The 22,595-nt window shown below is 37.5% G+C and overlaps 3 protein-coding genes across 4 annotated transcripts; 2 read left to right on the forward strand and 1 right to left on the reverse strand.

The window, feature by feature from the left end:
- LOC109727211 (probable polygalacturonase) lies at window positions 673-7,721 on the forward strand. The gene is made up of 6 exons (XM_020257213.1): window positions 673-811; window positions 919-1,290; window positions 5,985-6,105; window positions 6,457-6,631; window positions 6,718-6,788; window positions 6,896-7,721. Exons 1-6 carry the CDS (start codon window positions 785-787, stop codon window positions 7,576-7,578), a joined length of 1,449 nt encoding a protein of 482 aa, XP_020112802.1. The 5' UTR covers window positions 673-784; the 3' UTR covers window positions 7,579-7,721.
- Window positions 8,971-14,064, forward strand: LOC109727212. 2 transcript variants are annotated; one of them, XM_020257214.1, is made up of 3 exons: window positions 8,971-9,330; window positions 11,644-11,828; window positions 13,643-14,064. In XM_020257214.1, the coding sequence occupies exons 1-3, from the start codon at window positions 9,010-9,012 to the stop codon at window positions 13,746-13,748; spliced, it is 612 nt and encodes a 203-aa protein (XP_020112803.1). In that variant the 5' UTR covers window positions 8,971-9,009; the 3' UTR covers window positions 13,749-14,064. The 2 variants fall into 2 exon arrangements, with proteins under 2 accessions (XP_020112803.1, XP_020112804.1); XM_020257215.1 differs by lacking the exon at window positions 11,644-11,828 and having other exon boundaries at window positions 8,971-9,515.
- Window positions 19,033-21,997, reverse strand: LOC109727639 (putative septum site-determining protein minD homolog, chloroplastic). Its single transcript, XM_020257798.1, has 2 exons — window positions 20,720-21,997; window positions 19,033-19,764 (listed from the first exon to the last, which is right to left on the reverse strand). Exon 1 carries the CDS (start codon window positions 21,715-21,717, stop codon window positions 20,740-20,742), a length of 978 nt encoding a protein of 325 aa, XP_020113387.1. The 5' UTR covers window positions 21,718-21,997; the 3' UTR covers window positions 19,033-19,764; window positions 20,720-20,739.

Below are 22,595 nucleotides of genomic sequence, written 5' to 3' on the forward strand. Positions count from 1 at the left end.
TAGTAAATTTGATCAAAAAAAAATTTTTTTTTTTGAGAGACAATCAAAATATTTTTATACCTCTTTTCCTCTCCTTTCTCTCTCTCATGTTTGTTTTTTTTCCACCCTCTTCATCTCCCTCTTCTGTCGCTTCCTTTTGCTCTTCAACCTCCATTGTTCTCACGTCAATTCTGCGTTCTCCTCTCCTAACTGGCTCACACCTTCACCATGGCGGTGATGCGAGGCCCATGGATCGAAAAGATGAGACTGCGGCGGAAACCGTGGCCACGAACGATGATGGCGATGAGGGTGCCACAGAATTTAAGAATGATAGAAAAAAAGAGTGCATCGGGACAAAGACGACTACTACGACAGAAGGAAAAGAGCACAGTAATAAAAATATATATATAAAAAGTGAAAGAAAAATTTTAAAAATAATAATAAATTTTTTTTCCTTTATGGAAAAGCCATCACGCGCTGCAACCGCCAAAAGTAAGGCCACCAAGTAGAGAAGAAACAATAAAAAAAAATTACTCTATCTGAGACTCTAATTTTTCTGTTTAAGTAATACTTACTTTATACCATTTAAAATTATTTAAAATTAAATTATATTATTTTATGTTTAGAATACAAGTTTTCAAATTTGAAGCACCATAACTGTACATATGATTGGTGGCATAATTAATTCCCCCATTTCCCTTTATAAATACTCCCCACTCGTCTCTCTCCCTCTCCAATTCAACCACTCTCACTCTAGTACTACTCTCCCCCTCTCTCTCTCTCTTCTCTTCCACACTAATAATTAATGGAGTTACAAACACTCAAATTTTATGTACCTCTCTTTCTTTCTCTCTATGAACTTGTGCTATTATTATATATAGCATATAGCATATGTATAGCACTTATTTACTAATTATTATTATAAATTTCGTTTCTCAGCTTCTTTCGCTGTGCCTCCTGGCCGCGGTCGCGCTCGTCCTCCCCGAATGCGCGGCGGCCCGCAGATCGAGAGCCGGGGGGGAGCGGCAGGCGGCAGTGGCGGTGGCGGTGAAGGGGCTGAGGTACGCGTCGGCGACGAGCTGCAGGGCGCACTCGGCGGCGGTGACGGAGTTCGGGGCGGTGGGGGACGGGGCGACGTCGAACACGGCGGCGTTCCGGGCGGCGGTGGGGAACCTGAGCCAGTACTCGGCGGCCGGGCGGGGAGGGGGCATGCTGTACGTGCCGGCCGGACGGTGGCTGACGGGCCCGTTCAACCTCACCAGCTCCTTCACCCTCTTCCTCCACCGCGACGCCGTCATCCTCGCCTCCCAGGTTGTCCAACTCTGCAGTATCGTAACCGACTAACCGCAATATTACTTACGAAAACAAACAGGATATTTTTCTATTGTCGTTTCTCAACGCACGTTAAACAATTTCCCTGCAATCACAAACAAAGCCTTAAGTACTATCTAACTAACGCCATTATAATAATAATAATAATAATAATAATAATAATAAATGCGTAGAGTTACTACATGTACTACCGGAAGGACAGAGAATTTGATATTTTCGATTTTTTGGTTCTTGAATCAAGAATTATACGATTAGAATAATTGCGGTTCTTCTAGGATTGAATAGTATCCTAAGGACTGAGTGGTCCTTACAGGATAATAATATTAATTCAAATATTAGAAATGATTAAAGGGGCTGATGGCCAATAAGTCAGAAGTATCAGATTCTCTATGCTTTCGATAACATAGTCATTCTACTCAAAATAAATTAAATATAAATTTTTTTTTGTAAATATTTATTTTTTTTTATATTTTTGACTTTTAAAATTATATAGTTTATTTCTTCCAAATTCTACCTCAGAATTCTTCTTTCACTATTTTGCCTATTCTTTATAATTTATACTAAAAATATTCTTAAAAATAATAAAAAAATATATTAAAATATATATATATATATTGTAGAACAAGTAATGGTAGTATGGTCATTTCGCTATCTCCATTAATACCGTAATTTTCTAAAAATATTTNATATAAGATCTAGTTATTATTTGCTAGTTGATCGGATCGTTACAGAATTCAAATCTTAAGCTTGTGTTTGGTTCGGGATTAAGGGGTGGGATAACCCCTTAACCCCGGTTTTATTCCCAAACATAATTTTAGGGGGGCGGGGTTAGCTAATCCCATCCTAAATGGGCTAATCCGGGATAGCCCATTTGGAGTGGGGTTAGCTAACCTCAGCTAACCCCACCCCACTACTCCAACCAAATAAAATATTATTTTACCCACTATCCTTCTTATCCCATCTATTCCAACCAAACATTATTTTTTTTTAATCCTAAACTAACTCCAATTCTTAACCAAACACAAAAATATTTTAACCCCACCTTAACCTGGACTTAAACCCTATCATTAGAATAACTAGTTTTTTCTTGATTCCGAACCAAACGGTAGCTAAGGAATTTGTAATTTTTAGAATAATAACAAACTAAGGCTTTTTTTTTTTTTTAAATCAACAGTGAATAGTGAAAGGTTGCAAGAAAGAGTCACATGATTAGTTTTTGATCAGGAAGTGACTTCATGTGGACAGATACCTGACAGGTTTTCATTTCTGCAGAAACTGTTGCTTTTTTGTTTGTCCTTTTCATTTAGCTTGTAGGCTTTCCNAAGTAATGGTAGTATGGTCATTTCGCTATCTCCATTAATACCGTAATTTTCTAAAAATACTTTAAAATTTTAAATTACGTAAAATATTTTTTAAAATAAGAAGAAAAATTAAAAATGAATATTTATACAATTTTTTTGTATTTTAACCTCAATAAAAGTTTTTTTTATATACCACTCACCCTCTATTCAAAATTTTTTAAATTTATCTCTTTAATTAGTTCCAAAATACAGCATCATTAACCATTGAAGTATAAAAATAGATACTTTTTTTCTTTTAGAGAAAGATAGCATACTATCCGTTTCGTTTATTTCGTTTCAGAAATAAACTTAGCTGGAAATATAAAACAACTAATAAGGCTTCGAACCTGAAACCTTAGGTATCAACTATCAAACTCTTTGCTACTTGTTTTAGGAACGGTCCGATAAAAAAACCGAATAGCATACTGCCTTACTCTCAAAAAAATAAATAAATAAATAAATAAATAAAAATAAAAAAGAAAAGAGATACTTTTGACAACACACTTTTATGCTATGCTATGCTTTTCCTTGTTACTCTCCAAAACCTATTAGGGGACCCCAAAATTTGGCTTTTTTTTTTTAATGTTTTGTTAAAAGCGAGTTTCAATTTTGTAATATTTCGCTGAGTCTACAACATAAACTTAAAAAAAAAAAAAATTGAGAGAAAATTAAATAATGAGATTATGCTTCTAAAAAAAGGTTTTTGTTTTTTTGTTTTATATTTTATACTCAATACCCTGCTTTGCACTGTTTTACGTAATTAGTATTTATTTGCTACAATCATTTTTGGGTTGATTGTTAATTATTTCTTGAAAAAAATTCTCTTCACTTATGTAATTCGATTCTATTTAGAATTTTTTTTATTATATTATATACTTTGTGAATTAAGCCCCTCATATTTATTTATGGCTAAATACTCTTCTTTTTTTCTTTTTTTTTACTTTCTCCTTTTGACTCTCAAAATCTATATTTTATTTTTTTAAATTTTAAGTTAATGCATTTAGCTTTCCTCGTCTGTCTAGATTTCGACTCTATTATTTATATTTTTTGTAATTTATATCAAAAATACTCTTCACGGTAATAAAAATATATTAAAAATTATTTTTTTATAAAATAAGAATAATTCGGTTATTTTGGTTTCTCCATTAATGTTGTAATTGCCTCTAAAAATTAGAAAAAAAAATAAATTGAAAGATTTTCTATATTTTTAGTTTTTATTTATTTATTTATTTTTAAAGTTGTTTCTATATGCACTTTACTTTGAGAAATCATCCTAAAAATTAGGGGATTGAAATTTTTGTTTCTTTTAAACTATATAAGATCTAGTTATTATTTGCTAGTTGATCGGATCGTTACAGAATTCAAATCTTAAGCTTGTGTTTGGTTCGGGGTTAAGGGGTGGGATAACCCCTTAATCCCGATTTTATTCTCAAACATGATTTTAGGGGGGTGGGGTTAGCTAACTCCACCCTAAATGGGCTAATCCGGGATAGCCCATTTGGAATGGGGTTAGCTAACCCCAGCTAACCCCATCCCACCCCACTACTCCAACCAAACAAAATATTATTTTACCCACTATTCTTCTTATCCCATCTACTCCAACCAAACACTATTTTCTTTAATCCTAAACTAACTCCAATTCTTAACCAAACACAAAAATACTCTAATCCCACCTTAATCCTGAATTTAATTCTATTCTTGGAATAACTAATTTTTTCTTAATCCTGAACCAAATGGTAGCTAAGGAATTTGTAATTTTTAGAGTAATAACAAACTAGGGGTTTATTTTTTTTAAAAAAATCAACAGTGAATAGTGAAAGGTTGCAAGAAAGAGTCACATGATTAGTTTTTGATCAGGAAGTGACTTTATGTGGACACATACCTGACAGGTTTTCATTTCTGCAGAAACTGTTGCTTTTTTATTTGTCCTTTTCATTTAGCTTGTAGGCTTTCCCAACCTCCCTACAACCACCCTTGAATCCCATCCTATAAGAACAATAATGCAGCTCAGTGCGTAAAATTTTTTACTATTTAAAAATTTAGATCGACGAAGTCAGTCGGACTGGCCAGATGGTGGCTCAGTACTCAAAACCGTTTCACTTTAAAAAAATCCATTTTGATTCGTTCTAACCAGCGATCTGACCAGTGAACTAGCTCGAGTTTACAAGAATCGATCGAATTTTCTCATTAAGTATTTTAATAATTCAATTATATTGTTTTCTAATTTGTCCTTTTCATGTAGCTTCTAGGCTTTCCAAACCTCTCTACAACCACCCTAGAATCCATCCTTAAAGAATGAGAATATAATTCGGTGCATAGAATTTTTTAATATTTTAAAATTCGAATTCTCAACCAATCGGATCGGTCGAACGGTGATTTAGTACTCAAACCATTTCACTTCAAACTCATAAAATCGACCAATGAACTGGCCCGATTCTGCGAGAATCGACCGAATTTCTTTTTATTAAATATTTCAATAATTAACTAAAAATATGCATTAGTTCTTTTTAATAATGTATACTTTGGATATATCTTTAATTATATATAATATTTAGAAATAATATAGAATAGTGTACTTGGAATTTTTTTTCTATTATTATATATTAGTATAAGAAGATAATAATTAGTATTTATGGTGGTTTGTTAACATATTCAACCCAATGGTTGAATCACTGATTGAACCAGTGACGCATGATCCGGTAATATTTTCGAATCGTAAACAGTTCCAAAGTTTAAAACATTGAAAATTTCTATAGATGAAAATAATTCAGATGCTGACGCGCGGTGAGATGTATTTTCATATGTCCAATGTTCGTTCATTCACTTTTCTTCTTAATTTTCAAAAATCTACATTTTACTTCTCAGCATTTCGAGTTATCGCATTCAGCCCCCCTCTGTCAGGATTACATCACTATTCCATCCATTTTTTATAATTTATACCGAAAACATCTTACAAAATGACAGAAAAATATATTAATTATAGAAAAAGTAAAGACAATTTGGTCATTTTGCCATTTCCATTAACGTCGTACCTCTCTGAAACCATTTCTGAAATTTTAAGAGGGGCAAATGTAGATTTTTAAAAGTCAGAAAGAAAAAGTAAATTTACGGGTATTTACACGGGAGGTTTTTTTTTCGTATTTTAGCCTTTTTTTATGACTACTATTATGAAATTTGAGCCTCTAAAACTAGAATCTCTAATTTCCAAACCCTACCCAAATAAATTGTGGAGTCCAGTTGTAGAGTGAATCAGATACTGTTACTAACAGAGATTAATTAATTCTTTTTTTAAAAAGAAAAAAAAAACAGAGATTAATTAATGAATTTGTGCAGGATATAAATGAATGGCCTATTATTGATCCTTTGCCATCTTATGGAAGAGGGAGAGACAAACCTGGTGGAAGATACAGCAGCCTCATTGGTGGATCAAACCTCACAGATGTTATCATAACAGGTGCGTGTAATGTGTTAAGATTCATGTGTGTGAACATTGTTGATGTTATAGATATGATTGGTAAAGATAAAAATTCGTCATGTCGTAAACTTCAAACGAGTTCGAATTCGATTCCTTTCGATTGATTCCTGCGATTATTTGCTGTCGCGTTCTGACATGGAAGTTCAATCAAGCTCGCAACAGAGCCCGTCGTACGAACTGAGTTTTCCCTGTACGTGCAAGACTCTTCATTTGCTGCTCAAAATCTCTGTCTCAATTCGAAACTACCGATTTCGGAGGGAAAATGCACCTAACTAACTGTATGTAATCATGTTTGCTGAACTTAAGCTTTTGCTGAACATTTGTTTTCAGGTGATAATGGAACAATTGACGGGCAAGGGGCGACCTGGTGGCAAAAATTCCACAAGAATCAGCTCAAATACACGCGCGGATACCTCATCGAACTGATGCATTCGGATCAGATCATCATATCCAACCTCACATTGCTCAACTCTCCTGCATGGAACATTCACCCAGTTTACAGCAGGTACATGTTCTTGCAGAATTTGAGCATCTACTGCAGCAGAAACCATGCTGCTCTGACTCTGACAGATTCGGCGGTAAAAATTGCAGCAACATTATCGTGTCGGGGATCACAATTCTCGCTCCGGTTCATTCTCCGAACACCGACGGTATTAACCCAGGTACTTGCTCAGTTGTTCTGAAACCTTAAATCGGAGCCGATTTGAAGATACAGATATCTTGCTCGACAGATCTCTTTGGTTAACTTGAAACCTCTACCTTTTCGTAGATTCGTGCTCGCACGTCAGAATCGAGGACTGCTACATCGTATCGGGCGACGACTGCGTCGCGATCAAGAGCGGGTGGGACGAGTACGGGATCGCCTACGGGATGCCGAGCCAGCACATCGTCATCCGGCGACTCACCTGCGTCTCTCCGACCAGCGCCGTCATCGCCCTCGGCAGCGAGATGTCGGGCGGAATCCAGGACGTCCGCGCGGAGGACATCACCGCCGTCAACTCCGAGTCCGGGGTCCGCATCAAGACCGCCCCCGGCCGCGGCGCCTACGTGAAGGACGTCTTCGTCCGCGGCATGAGCCTCGACACCATGAAGTGGGTCTTCTGGATGACCGGCAACTACAAGTCGCACCCCGACGGCAACTACAACCCGAACGCGATGCCGGTCGTGAACGGCGTCAGCTACAGCAACGTCGTCGCGACCGGCGTGACGACGGCCGCGCGGCTCGAGGGGATACCGGGCGCGCCGTTCACCGGAATTTGCATATCGAACGTCACGGTGGAGCTGGCGAAGTCGCGGAAGGTGTCGTGGACCTGCACCGACGTCGAAGGGGTGTCGGCCGACGTGAGCCCCGCGCCGTGCGCTCCGCTGCAGGGCGCGCACGACGGCCAGTGCCCGTTCCCGGCCGACCGGTTGCCGATCGACGAGATCGAGTTCAAGGAGTGTTCCTACTGAAAGATCACACTCTCATCAATGTACAATAATGTTGCTTGTACAAGTGCAGGAGCTAAGATATGCTCTGACACTGCAAAAGGTTTGATTGAATACATATTACATGACTAAGTTTGTTGCTGTTTCTGTTTTCTCTGTTTACTGAATTGCTTGTTTTTGTGCTATGGAAAATACTCTATAATAAATTTGTAAATTCTTGATTGTAGAGGCTGGTGGATCGTAAGCGCTAATTAACTGTTTCAAAAACACGTACTGATAGAAAGGTGTATCCATCACACTTAAGGGCTCAATTATAGTGCTGACGGATTTCGATATGGCTCAACCCATCTAGACGTTAGGTCTATTGTTAAGCCTCTGATCGTTAGGTCTCTTTCAGACCGCAACCCCACCGAACTTATAAGGCTCACCCAACTCAATTTATTAGTCTTCTGGGCTTATTGTTACGGAGCAAAAAAATTAGACATACTTTAGCCCAATAACAAATAACCAAGAGTGGTGTATAAGATCAGATTTTAGTTTTTAATTATGAAAGAAGCTGCGGGATAGTAATAACTGAAACTGTCAGGGGTAATTTTGCAAGATAGCTACAGATTAATAATTTCGAGTGAAAAAAGAGAAATTGCTGAACACAACATTGTGTAACAAAGAGAAACCTAAAATTAGGAGTTTTCTTGCAAATAGCCCCCTGAGCAATTTTTATTTTAAAAATAGCCCTATCAAATTAAAATTGCAAAATGGCCCTGTTCTTGCCACGCAGGCGCCACGTCAGCACCACGCGGGCAGAGCTGGGGCCAGGGTATTAAGTTGAATACGGTGAATCATTCACAGTGTCTAAACACGGTGAATGGTTCACCGTGTTTCTTACGTATTTTTTATATATTGAAAAGTGGAATAAGGAATAGGGATGTCAATAGGTATGGATACCCGAAATATTATCCGAATCCAAACCCGAATAAATTATATATATATACGTAATTTATTTTTATTTATTTATACAATATATAAAATATTTAATAATTTTTATTCCTTAGATCTTTATCCAACGGTATAGATTTTTAAAATCCGCTGGATTGGATGAAGATCTAAGCAATAAAAATTATTAAATATTTAATATATTATATAAATAAACAAAAATAAATTACGTGTATATATATATATATATATATATATATAATTTATTCGGGTTTGAGTTCTCAACAAAAATAATAGTTCAGGGGCAATATCAGAATTAGCTATAAATGAGTTATGAGCGGTCTCCATACATTTTCCCAAAAAAAATATTAAACAAAAATTTCAGGTCCTCATTCACAAAATACATTATATTTGAGGGGCCTCCACCCAATTTTCCACCAAACGTAACGAAACGAAACTTTTTAAAAAATATTAAATATATATATATAAATAAATATATAAAATTATAAAAAAAAAGGGAAAATGTCGGCCATGGCGATCGCAAACCATATCCCCTCCTCCTTGCCCTCTCTGCGATCCCTCCATCGCCCTCTCCCCCTCTTCTCCTCTCCCCAAACCCTAACCCTAACCCTAACCCTAGTCCCCTTAAGCGGTAGTACTAGTAGTGGTAGTAGTAGTCGTGGGTGGCGGCGGAGGCGGGGGAGGGAGAGCGGGGAAACGCTAGTGGGGTCGTCGGAGCCGTGGTCGGAAGCGAGGCGGAGGCGACGGGGAAGGAGGTGGGAAACCCTAGCGGCGGCGTCGTCGTCGTCGTCGTCTCCGGCGGAGGAGCTCTCGGCGGCGGAGGAGGAGTGGCTGAGGAAGCTCCCGGACAAGAAGAAGCCGCTGTACTCGCACAGCCTCCCGTGCATCGAGGCGTGGCTGCGGCACCTAGGGTTCCGGCGGAGCCGCGACGACCGCGCCGTGTGGCTCGCCGAGAACCCCCTCTGGCACGCCCAGCTCTCCCTCGACGTCACCGATCTATACATCAGGTCCCCATCCTTCCTCTTCTCCTCCAAATCCTTATGTGCTTGAATTCGAAACCCTAATCATTCATACATGCCTCAGCTGTTCTTGTGCTAAATATTTAGTTCAATTCACCGTAAACTGAATCAACGAATTTCACGTTTACGATTGCGTCCACGAAGCCGAGAAGTAGTAAAAGAAAGAATTCGCCTGTAATGACTATTTTGATGCACATATCAAGTGATGTGAATCAGCCACAAATAAGATTTTAGACCGTAAATCACTTGCACTGAATGTACATGACCTAGATGAGTTTTCGCATCAGACATGCTTTTACTTTTCCCAGGCTCGGTATTGAACTTGGCATTCTACAACAATTCAGTAGTGGTGCCAGTAGTTTGAAATTCTATCCAATCTATTTAGTGTTTGTTCGGCACTAGTTATCATTTCTAGTAGAGCGTTTGGTAGACGAAAAGGTCTAGTGCTTCTGTTTCATGTTAAATAATATGAAACAACCGTTATTTTCTAAAAACTTAAACCGGTAAAGAACGGTGTTTAAATAACCACCCNCATATTACATGACTAAGTTTGTTGCTGTTTCTGTTTTCTCTGTTTACTGAATTGCTTGTTTTTGTGCTATGGAAAATACTCTATAATAAATTTGTAAATTCTTGATTGTAGAGGCTGGTGGATCGTAAGCGCTAATTAACTGTTTCAAAAACACGTACTAATTGGAAGGACGCATCCATCGCACTTAAGGACTCAATCATAGCGCTCACGAATTTCGACCTAACTCAATTCATCTGAACGTTAGGTCTATTCTTAGGCCTCTTGTCGTTAGGTCTCTTTCAGACCGCAGCCCCACTGAACTTATAAGGCTCACCCAACTTAATTTATTAGTCTTCTGGGCTTATTATTACGGAGCAAAAAAATTAGACATACTTTAGCCCAATAACAAATAACCAAGAGAGGTGTATAAGTTCAGATTTTAGTTTTTAATTATGAGAGAAGCTGCGGAATAGTAATAACTGAAACTGTCAGGGGTAATTTTGCAAGATAGCCACAGATTAATAATTTCGAGTGAAAAAAGAGAAATTGCTGAACACAACATTGTGTAACAAAGAGAAACCTAAAATTAACATACTTAGGATTGCAATTTTACAGCTTAGTCCATCTAAAGACTATAATTGACACACTAGTCTTATCAATTTTTTAAAAAATTGAAAAACAAACAGTGTTGTTTAAACTCTATTTCAATCTTTGTGTGCTTAGCACTTAACCATCTTATAGAATTTGTAAATAAAATAATAAGAAATCCTTAAATTATTATTTCAAATACTAACTATTTGTATAGTGAGAATAACAATAATTCCCTAGCGGGAACTTATCTCAAAATAGTCAACGGTTGAGGGGTCTCCATTCATTACAAAAAATTCAAAATTATAATTTCAAATAAAACTTTTTTGGTGGTTTGAAATTATATAGAGACTCTCTGAACAACTCGATAGACACTGGCTTAATTTTTATTTTTTTATTTGAATTTTTCTGGTAAATAAGTGAAAAGGAAAATCTAGTTAATTTGCTACTAAGTAGTTTAAACTAAAAAATTTCATGATATTATTGATTTATTTAGCAAAAATCACTAAATTCCAAAAATTTAAAAGTTAAGGGAGTTCTCAACGAAAATAATAGTTCAGGGGCCATTTCAGAATTAGCTATAAATGAGTTATGAGCGGTGTCCATGCATTTTCCCAAAAAAAATATTAAACAAAAATTTCAGGTCCTAATCGCAAAATACATTATATTTGAGGGGCCTCCACCCAATTTTCCACCAAACGTAACGAAACGAAACTTTTTAAAAAATATTTTATATATATATATATATATATATATATATATATATATATATATATATATATATATATATATANGCGGCTCTCGAGGAGGCGGCCTCTGCTGCTGCTGCTGCTGCGGCGGCGATCCCAAAGGGTGGAGGAAGGGGCAGCGGAGGCGGAGCGAAGGCTGGTGCCGAGGCTGCTGGGGTGATCCCAAAGGGGCGAGAGGGAGGGGGCGGAGGCGGCGGTGGGTGCTGATGATGATGGTGATGATCCTGATGGCGAATTCCCCTGATCCCAATCCCAATCCCAAGCGGAGGAGGAGTGGCTGAGGAAGCTCCCGGACAAGAAGAAGCCGCTGTACTCGCACAGCCTCCCGTGCATCGAGGCGTGGCTGCGGCACCTAGGGTTCCGGCGGAGCCGCGACGACCGCGCCGTGTGGCTCGCCGAGAACCCCCTCTGGCACGCCCAGCTCTCCCTCGACGTCACCGATCTCTACATCAGGTCCCCATCGTTCCTCTTCTCCTCCAAATCCTTATGTGCTTGAATTCGAAACCCTAATCATTCATACATGCCTCAGCTGTTCTTGTGCTAAATATTTAGTTCAATTCACCGTAAACTGAATCAACGAATTTCACATTTACGATTGCGTCCACGAAGCCGAGAAGTAGTAAATGAAAGAATTCGCCTGTAATGACTATTTTGATGCGCATATCAAGTGATGTGAATCAGCCACAAATAAGAATTTAGACCGAAAATCACTTGCACCGAATGTACATGACCTAGATGAGTTTTCGCATCAGACATGCTTTTACTTTTCCCAGGCTCGGTGTTGAACTTGGCATTCTACAACAATTCAGTAGTGGTGCCAGTAGTTTGAAATTCTATCCAATCTATTTAGTGTTTGTTCGGCACTAGTTATCGTTTCTAGTAGAGCGTTTGGTAGACGAAAAGGTCTAGTGCTTCTGCTTCATGTTAAATAATATGAAACAACCGTTATTTTCTAAAAACTTCCCCGTCTAGGTGACATGGATTTGAATTAAATGGAAGAAAATTAATAATGCTAGAAGTCTGGTGTGACTTAAACTCAGGACCTTCTTCTCTGTTGCATGTTAAATAATGTGAAACGGCTGTTATTCTCTAAAAGCTTAAGCTGGTAGAGAATGATGTTTAAATATTTTTGTATTTAACACTGCAATGGGAATGGTGTTTTTAGAAACTCCATTTCGTGTGAACTGAAATCTCCATCGAACCGAACTCCATTCAAGCTGCTTGCATTCTTATCGGTTTGCATCTTTAGCAAATTCGAGTCCCTGGGAAACTACGAAATTTATGTGAACTATTTGCCCATAAGGGAATTACGTGATTGGATTTTGTGTTCTTGTAGATACAGAGTACAAACCTTAAGTAGAACTTACTTTCATGTTGGCTGGATATAGAATAACGTGAAATCGCAGCTCGAATAAGCGGATGGCGAATCGAGTATTAGCATCTGAAATGCACCGCCAATCCCCCTACCTGCAACCTGTTTGGTAACACCCAAGTTGCTTGAATGGATGTCGTTCCATCACTCTTTTTACCGATTGACGATTTAAGATCTGAATTTCTGCAGTTTTAGTTTTCCAAACATAACAAATTTATTATTCCAAGGTACACCCTTTGTAACGGCGAAGACATCTGGGTATTGTTAAGACTATTCATGGGCTGCTTCTTAAGGGATAGATTTAGAGTGCATTCTAAGCTCTCTTAGTTTCCCACGCATGTAACTACGTGAATTCGGGTGCTAAAACTATTACTGTGGTCTCAATTAACAAGCATGATCGATATTCAAATGAGTGGAACAATGCTGTTGAATGCTGTTGCTGAGTCTGTTGCTGACACCGCAGCCTATGTGTAACGACTCGCCCGTTAGCAATAATAACTCGTTAGACCCAAACCACCGTCCCAAAATACTTAAGCTCAGTTAACTATCCGATGTGGGATTATTCGGGTGTCACACATAGTCCAAGATCATTAAGCAATGTGAGACTTGTCTCGCTAGCCTTGTCATTCTGATCCTGACTTAACCTGTTATTTTCCGACCGTGACTAAGCCAAGATTCATCTCACACTTCCGGCTGGTGAACCGGCTTCGATACCAAATGTAACGATCCGACGCTAGCAATAATAACTCGTTGGGCCCAAACCACCGGTCAAAAATGTTTAAGTCTAGTTATTATATCTAGCCTAATCAAGCTTATATACCTCCACATCTAACCATAATTATTCGATGTGGGATTATTGGGATGTCACACTGTAACTATGCTGACAAACTCTCAGGTACCTGAAGAGTGGACCTGGAAATCTGGAGAAAGATGTGGAGAGAAGGTTCAGCTATGCATTGAGCAGAGAGGACATCGAAAACGCCATACTCGGAGGGCCGTGATTTTGGCGACAGATTAAGCAACGAGTTTAATTGGTTTAATCTGTATCTTGAAGATTTAAATCTTGAAGATATAAATAGGAAACTTCTTCTCTTTTTCGTTTTGTCTATTCCAATCCAGAAGTGTTTCATGTGTAAATTTGTTCCATGTTGATGTAAAGTGTTCTCAATTAGGGAAGGGACTCATTTTGTATGACAGAAATGCTTAAGTAAAAGTGCAAAATGTATGGGTAGTCCCTGTACTATTTTGATTTTGCGACTCGGTCTCTGTACTCTTTGTTTAAACACTTTATTCAGCAAACTTTCATATATTATTGTACTTTGGTCCCTCGACTTTCAAATCCTATTTAAAGTAAATAAAAATAGTTTACAAACAAAAAGTTAATGAAAATAAAAACTGGATTGGTTTCATAACTAGTGCAATAAGAGTGAAAAGGTACAAAATCTGAGATATGATGCTGGGATTGGACTCTAATTTGTGAACTTGAATAGCACAAAATGGAATTAAACAAAGGAAGAACTAAGTTATTAAATTTAATTTAATTTTTAACTTGGTTAAACTAACTATAAGAACTCAATTTAAAAAAATAAAAAGTTTGAGGGGTTAAAAAAATAAGATATCTATGTCAAAAAAAGGCCATAGTTGAGGTATTATCTCTTGGCTTATGTACCCTACAAATGTAGCTTTTTTTCAAATTTAGCCCTCCTCAAAAAAGAGTTTTATAAATAATTCTAACAAATTTATATTTGCAACATATGACCCTCTTCTTACCACATGGACGCCACATTTGTTTTTGTAAGTTAAATATACAAATGTAAGTTAAATACGGTGATTTATTCACCGTATTCATATCTACATTTTAGTCCCTCTTTTTTAACTTTAGGGACGAAAAGATACAGAAAGAAACACGGTGTGATTCAGTTATCATATTCAACTTAAAAATGCTATCTAAAGATTCTAAACGCTCACGTAGTAAGAAAAGAGCTATGTATGCAAATATAAATTTATTATGATTATTTGTATTTTTTTTTTTTTTGAGAAGGCTAAATGCAAAACAAGCCCCTACAAATATTTTACAAAAAACGGTAGTTGATTTACCTTTGTTCAAATACAAATGGTAAATAATTTACCGTGTTCATTAGTCGACATCTATTGGCCAACATGGTGCCCACATGAATAATATAGAATTATTTCTGTATTTGAATTTTTTTTATGGATTTATTTTTGTAATTAAAATTTTTGAGGGGGTTAACTGCAACCAAATACTTTGGAGTGCGGAAGTGTCACGAACAACTCAAAAATTTTCTAAGAATAAATATAGAAAGAAATCTAAGAATCACTTTGGTGCTTTAAAATTCTCTAGATAGAAGTCAAAATTCTGCATCTTTATTCGCACTCAAGAGGCCTATAAATAGGAAGTCTGAGACTAACCAAAAACTCAGGAACATTGTAATCCTTTTTTTTCAGCAATACAATTTCAAATACACCAAAAAGCATCTCTTAGAAGGCAAATAGATCCGAACTAGGGATGCAAACGGATCCGGGTTGGTGGAGCTTCTATTTCGATCCGTCCCAATTGGGGCAGTAAATGAAAAGAAATAAACTGATTCAAGGCAGAAAGCGAAGTAATTTATGATCCGAGATGGGTTTGAAATAGGAAGCGAAAAAAATTTTGACCTGCGAATCTGCCTCGCCGTGATTTGCCCTGAACCCGCCCCGAATCCGTTCCGAAAATCATTTATATTTTTAAAAAAAATATCTCTAAAAAATAATATATTTACAAAAAATTTAAAATACGAATAAGTCGATACTCTCATTTCTCATATATTTGAAACTTTTAAATTTTATTTCAAATTGTGATTGATATTTTTTATTTTTATAATTGATATTATTAATTTTATGTGTAACATAATAATATTATTATTCATTATTATTAAAAAAAATCATTAATTTATATTTTACAAAATATTAATAATATTATAATTTTTAAAGAAAATATTAAATTAATATTTTGTAATATTAATTTACAACCACCTACATAGTCAATAGAGTGGTTGTTTTGTCAACTTCTTATCACAAATATGATGTTACTTGGCATAAAATAGATATTGAAAATGCAACCCCAGATGGATAGAGTGGTTGGGTTAGGGGACGTTTGGTTTTCCCAAAAATATTTCAAACTTTTTGTTCCATCCATTTAATTTTAAAGAAAATAGTTTTTGTAAGCATTTATTTTCCCAGATTTCATAATAAAAAAGTGTTATTATCCCCTAAATTTTTTACTTAGAAAATAAAAAAAATTGTAGAAAAACGTGTTTTTTATGATTTTTTTTGAAAATATTTTTTTACGCTTTTTCAACGAACCAAACACTGAACATGATTAATTCCAACCGAGATATGAATAATCCAACTAAAACCAAAGGCAAAAACAGATGAAAAGGATGTATTTCACAAGCCAAAGCTAAAAAAATTAGTGGAGAACAAAACAAGAGTCTTAAGTGAAATACTAGAAACTTTGGCAAAGGCAAAGCTACAGCCAAGAGACTCAGTGTCATGCTTAAACAATATCTTATAACAAGAATAAAGCTAGAATACTTTTAAAAATAAATTAGAGGTTTACTTCCACATTATTTCCAGCCGTAGAACATCCGAATCAACAACCGGCACCATCAAATATGATGTAGACTATTTGAACATTCTAAAGACCAAATTTCGTACATTTTTTTGATATCATTTACCTAATAATCAAATAGCCTCAAATTCACTCCACGTTTAGTCATTAGAAACTATCAATTTCAAGACCATCTATACACTAGATAAATGATGTCGTAAAATCGTAAATTTGGAACCTAAAAAGTTCAAATAATACAGATCAAATTAAACAACGTCAATCATCGATTTGAATGCCCCGTCACCAAAAAAAAAAGAAAAAAGAAAAAAGAAAAAGATGCAGAAGTAAACAATCCGTATAACAATGTATTTATCTTTCTCACAGTAGATTCATGCTATTTCAATCTAGAGGTTGGTTGCAGATGTAGCAACCAGCAAGTGCCTACATAATAATACCTTAGAACCAATTTAATTATGTTTCTTACAGCAAACCCCATAGGACAACAAGTTACCAAAGATCTACACTGTGATACCTGAGAAATCAATCAGCAAAACTATGCTGGAAATAAAGCTATCCTTCTAATGAAGCATTGACACAAACTGCTACTCTGTTAACCAATCCATGCAAAGTCACGAATGATGTAAATGCAATGTTCCAGGACATTACCTAAAGGCTATTCATGACCAAGTGTTCCAATTCAACATTTATTCAAGTCATGAAGAAACTAAAAGCATCAATATCAGGAAGAAACACGACAAATCACATTTATCGAATCATAGCTCAATCCACCGGGCAAAAGATATTACTATACGAGCAAGATGTCCACCGGGTTCATGTCGTTTTCATCAAAGAATGCAAGTTCATGCCGACTAAACTTGGGCTCCCGAATCGTGCAGAAAATATGCATGTCCACCACCAGTTTTAAGGAACGAAAAAGAAAAGGGATACTTCACATTCTACTAGCTAATGTGAATAAATAATCAACTAGAATCTGAAAAGGAGATTTGAATTGGATAGAATTATATATTACTCGCAATTATTATGTTTGTTAGTATATGATAGCTAGATCAGGCATAATATGCACATTGTATATTCAACACAAATCGTAATAATTATTTATATAGCTAGAAATTAGTATGCATGTTTACCATTATATAGCTATTACCATCAAATGCATTGTGAGATGTTCGAAGAAAGTTCTTTATTAATCAGTACTGTTTGTTTATAATTAACTTCGACCTCTTGTTTTCATCGGGTTAGGTTAACTAAACTCACTTAAATCCAACCCAAACCACACTCAAGGTCAACCCTTCCAAAGCCTGAACCAAAATTTGAATAATAATTCAGCTGGACGGAGCTTCTAGCAACTTAAATTTCCAAATTTAAATGGGAGAGACTTCAGCAACAAGCAGGTGGCTTAAATTCAACTACTAAATTGGAGATACTTCAGCAACAAACCAGCATTCAGACGAGAAATATTTTACCAAAAAAAGAACAACTTAAAATACGAGTCCAAATGAGAAATCGGCTGAAATTTCAAGAAGATTATTTAGCTACAAAAAACTGAACTAAAAATCTGGAAATAAAAAAAAAAAAAAAAAGCAGATGCTGGCTTTAAATTGGGAGCAGAGTTATGATGGTTTAGCCCTTAACAAACTTACTCCTCCTGCCATCTTTCTATGCTCTTTTGGGCATTCTCTTCCCCCTCAAACCTGAGTCTAAATTGACACTCCTTTCCCTCCTTAACATGAGCTTGAGTAGGCTCTTCTTTCCCTTAATGTAAGCCTGGATTGGCCGTTTCTTCTCTCTCTTATTACTGCTGGCATTGCTACTAGATATTCCACTCAAAGCTGCTACCTGTAATGAAAGGCCGCTACAGCTTATTTATCTATAAAGGTTGTCATGGCCTTCTTATCTGCTGCCCCAACTGTGCAGTATAGTGAATTAGGGACTGATGTGGTTGTGATGCTTCTCAGGATTTAGGGCTATAGTATTAGCCACAAAAGGTTCTGGAATCAACTAAGAACGAAACCTAAAGCCCTCCACTTCCGCTAAAGCCTCTCTATCTAAACACTTCATTTCACATCCTACAAACCTGAATTTCCTATTTCAAAACGCTGGGCCGAATATTATTTTGAGACTCATTAAAACTTCATTTCTTTGTTTTCAGTTTCTTATTGATGGAAATGTAATTCGAACGAGTTGTAGTTGGATTAAAAGTTCTTGTCTGGCATTTTGCTTGCAATAAAAAATATAGCAGATTTTCTTTGAAGTCATTTTATTAGTTTAGTTTCTTTTCCTACAGAACTAGCATTTATTTTTAGTATTTATATCGAGTTGTTCTCCAAACATGGCTTAAAAAGCTACACGTTGCATCATACAAGACCATTCACGAGCGATCATACAACAACTGCAGCATTAAGAAATTTCATATATAATACTCAAAGAGTTCTAGTCGCTAAAATGCTAGAATCATAGTTAATTATCAGTATATAATTATCCTGTCAGTAGTGAGCCTGAAAATCCATTTGACAAGAGATTATATCACTTCTCTTCAAGAAACAAGATAACCAAGTTCAAAACTATGATACACCCAAGTACAAAAAGGGTTAATTCCAAACTAGACTTGGATTCAAATCATGCTTAGAGATACAAATATTCCTCACCCAATTAAGTGAACATAAAGATAAGAAATCTTCATTAATTAGAACGAACGAAGCAATCCCAAATGGAGTGGATGAATGGCACCACATGCACAACCCTAGAAAACTACTTATTCATCACCTAGGTAGTCTTAAAAGCTTGAGTCAGTTAAACTGATGATCTTACAATTCATGCAAACGTCGAAATAGAAACAATAGAATGAAAAGCAAGAAACATCCTCTAATACATTTAACCTCCTCATATACATGACAAACACTCCTACATCTCTACCAATCAACCAAAATCACAAGCTACCACAAATTATTAGGATCCCAAGCAGAAGAATCACGCACCCGTGGATCACTAAAATAATAACACTTAACCTCTCATATACATGACAAAAACTCCTAGATCTCTACCAATCAACCAAAATCATAAGCTACCACAAATTCTTAGGATCTCAAGCAGAAGAAGAACCACACACCAATAGATCTTAGGATCTCAAGCGGAAGAAGAATCGCGCCCATGGATCACTAAAATGATATAGAATAATAGAGGAATCCTCATATACATGACAAACATTCCTAGATCTCTACCAATCAATCAAACTCACAAGCTACCACAAATTCTTAGGATCGCAAGCGGAAGAAGAATCACGGACCCGTGGATGACTAAAATGATGATAGAATAATAGACGAAACAACAAAACCGTACCTCCAAACTATACAGGTGGTTAAAATGGCTCCTTTTTAGCCGCCGACAACCTGAAATTAGCCAATTGTTTCCTTTAATAAAATTATAGTTGCATGAATTGCATAAAATATGCTAATTTTAAGGCCGTAAAGACAACAACACATTCAAATTTTGAGGTTAAAGAGAATCATATAAATTGAATAAATATGCTCAATAAACTATTGATTTTGATAGTATTAACAAAATAGAAAATCTCCTTTATCTAAATTTGTCATACATATTTTGAGTTGCAAATTGGATATATGTTAAAATGTGGAACAATGCGATACGCCAACTGGTTTTAGTGAACTTTACAACCTAATTTGTCAAACTTTTTTAGATCTATTTGAGATGATGACAAAGTATAGGGCAGTAATTGATGCAATTTTTAATGCAGTAGGATAATTGAGACTGCGGGGCTAAAGGGTAAGGGAGCTTTTTATAATTTAGCCTATTTTTAAAGGGAAGTTCCTAGGCATCACGGACACGGACAAAGGGCACAGGACACGACACGGCGACTCTAGCAACTTTTTTCCAAAAAATTAGGACATAGATACGACATGACACCACTAATAAAATATACTATCATTAATATAATACCATATTAATTATATATAAAATATTAAGTTTGCTAAAATATTGCTATGTTTTTTATACGAATGAAAGTTAATAAAATTCTCATTGATGGTTCATAAAGTTTAAGAAAAAAAATTCTCCACCATACACAATTTATTTATATTGTCGAAAAAAGGTTTTATGTATTTATCAAAAAACCAAAATATATTTCCTCTTAAATATATAATATGCATAAAAAAAGGTTATATATATATATATATATATATATATATATATATATATAGTATAGGATGCATATTTTTAATGGTAAACGTTATGGACCCGCGTTCAAACGTTAGTCCATGGCTTGTCCGTGTACATATAGCTTATAAAAGTGTGCGTGATACATAGGTAATTTGTATAGAATTTTACCTACAAAGATTGCTCCTTGATTAGCCTCCGAAGAAGGAGAAGAAGCCCTTCTTCTTGGGTTCCTCCTCCTCGAGCATGACGGCAGTCATGGTGTCCTGCTCGACGAGGCGCCAGGCGGCCTGCTCGAAGGCGAGGCCGGCGAGGGAGGGGGGCCGGGTGAGGACGAGCGGGCAGCCGCGGTTGGTGCTGCGGATGACCTCGGCGTCCTCGGGGATGTTCACGAGCATCTTGATGTCGCGGATGCCGTCGCACTCGAGGAGCCCCGCCACGCGGTCGGCGTCGCGGAGGGCGGTGATGTCGGGGGTGGTGACGAGCACGGCCTCGTTCGCCGGCGAGATGGCGGTGACGAAGCCGGCGTCGATGCCGGCGGGGCAGTCGATGAGCACGAACTGGGGCGGCGGGTTAGGGTTAGGGTTAGGGTTAGGGTTGGAGGGGTTGTTGGGGCCATCGGAGCGGAGGGCGTCGACAATCCAGGTTAGGGTTTTGGGGCCGAAGGAGAGGGGGAGCTTGGAGCGGGGCTTGGAGAGGCAGAGGAGGCGGAGCAGGGACGGGAAGCGGCGGTCGCGGACGAGCGCCTGGTCGAGGCGGCAGTCGCCGTTGAGGACCTCGGCGGCGGTGTAGTTGACGCGGTTCTCGAGCCCGAGGAGCAGGTCGAGGTTGCGGAGCCCCGCGTCGGCGTCGACGGCGACCACGGAGAACCCGAGCCGCGCGAGGGAGACGCCGACATTCGCCGTCGTCGTCGTCTTCCCCACGCCGCCCTTCCCGGACGTCACCACCACCACGCGCGGCGTCTCCCCCGCCAGCTCCGGCTTCCTCCCCCACTGCACCGCCGCCGCGGATCCGACGACCACCCCACCTCCGCCGCCGCCGCCGCGCCGGAAACGGCAAAGTCGGTGGCGGACGTGGAGAGGAGCAACGAATGAGGAAGAGGAGGAGGACGAGGCGGAGAGATGCGTGGGGGTGAGGAGATGAGGGAGAGGGAGAGGGGAGGACGCCATTTTTAGGGTTATGGCTAGGGTTAGGGTTTAGAGGAAGAGGATTGAGGAGGTGGGCGCCATGAGAACAGTAACGAAGCTGAGAGAGAGAGAGTGGTGTGTGATGCGCGACCAGCGCGAGTGTAATAGTTTGGGTGTGGGTTTGGGTTTGGGGCTAAAAGAGGTGGATTTATTATGGGCTGGGCCCAACTTTATAGAGGCCTATTAGGCCTGGCCCAACTTTTTGTGTGGAGATAGGCCCTTCTTTTTCTTTGAGTTCGCCGTGTATACTCAATTGCTGTTCGCGAGTTCGCTCATGTTGGGTTCGAAATGAGCTCGAAATTAATTTGCTCATTTAGTAGATAAGCTAAACATAAACTTAATTTTCAGCTCGTTTAACGAAACATGAGCTGGGTCAGCTCGTTCGTCTCAGTCTCAATAACAGCTCGAATAAATATATTTTATATTTATATAACTTATAAATTTTATATTTTATATTATATAAATAAATAATTATATATATATATATATTATAAATTTTTATTACTTGATTTTTAGTCCAATCTATATATAAAGCTCAAGTCAATTATAGTATGCACAGTTTCAACTATTAGATTAAAATCAAATGACTAAGTTCTCATAAATTTATTTCCTATATTGTTGTTCGTGAGCTAGTTAGTATTCGGCTTGTTAGTAAACGAGTCAAACATGATCAGAATTTTTTAGCTCAATATTTTAACAAGTCAACTTGTATTTGGCTCGTTTGTAAAACAAGCTAAACACAAGCCGGCCCTAGCTTGCTCGTGTTTAGCTTGTTGACCCCTGTAGTGAAGAGTGTGTTACATGCGATGAAAATTTTGCAACATAAAAAATATTTTTAATTTATTATTTGTAGTGTAGAG

The sequence above is a fragment of the Ananas comosus genome, linkage group 22 (assembly GCF_001540865.1).
Source record: "Ananas comosus cultivar F153 linkage group 22, ASM154086v1, whole genome shotgun sequence".
Taxonomy (NCBI): Eukaryota; Viridiplantae; Streptophyta; class Magnoliopsida; order Poales; family Bromeliaceae; genus Ananas; species Ananas comosus.

Excerpts from the sequence above, each read along its gene's own strand:
- LOC109727211 (XM_020257213.1), top strand. The coding sequence starts at position 785 with ATGGAGTTACAAACACTCAAATTTTAT. Across the intron at positions 1,291-5,984 it reads CCGTCATCCTCGCCTCCCAG|GATATAAATGAATGGCCTAT; the intron begins GTTGTCCAACTC and ends GAATTTGTGCAG. Across the intron at positions 6,632-6,717 it reads ATTCACCCAGTTTACAGCAG|CAACATTATCGTGTCGGGGA; the intron begins GTACATGTTCTT and ends TAAAAATTGCAG.
- LOC109727212 (XM_020257215.1), top strand. The coding sequence starts at position 9,010 with ATGTCGGCCATGGCGATCGCAAACCATATCCCCTCCTCCTTGCCCTCT. Across the intron at positions 9,516-13,642 it reads GTCACCGATCTATACATCAG|GTACCTGAAGAGTGGACCTG; the intron begins GTCCCCATCCTT and ends ACAAACTCTCAG.
- LOC109727639 (XM_020257798.1), bottom strand. The coding sequence starts at position 21,717 with ATGGCGTCCTCCCCTCTCCCTCTCCCTCATCTCCTCACCCCCACGCAT.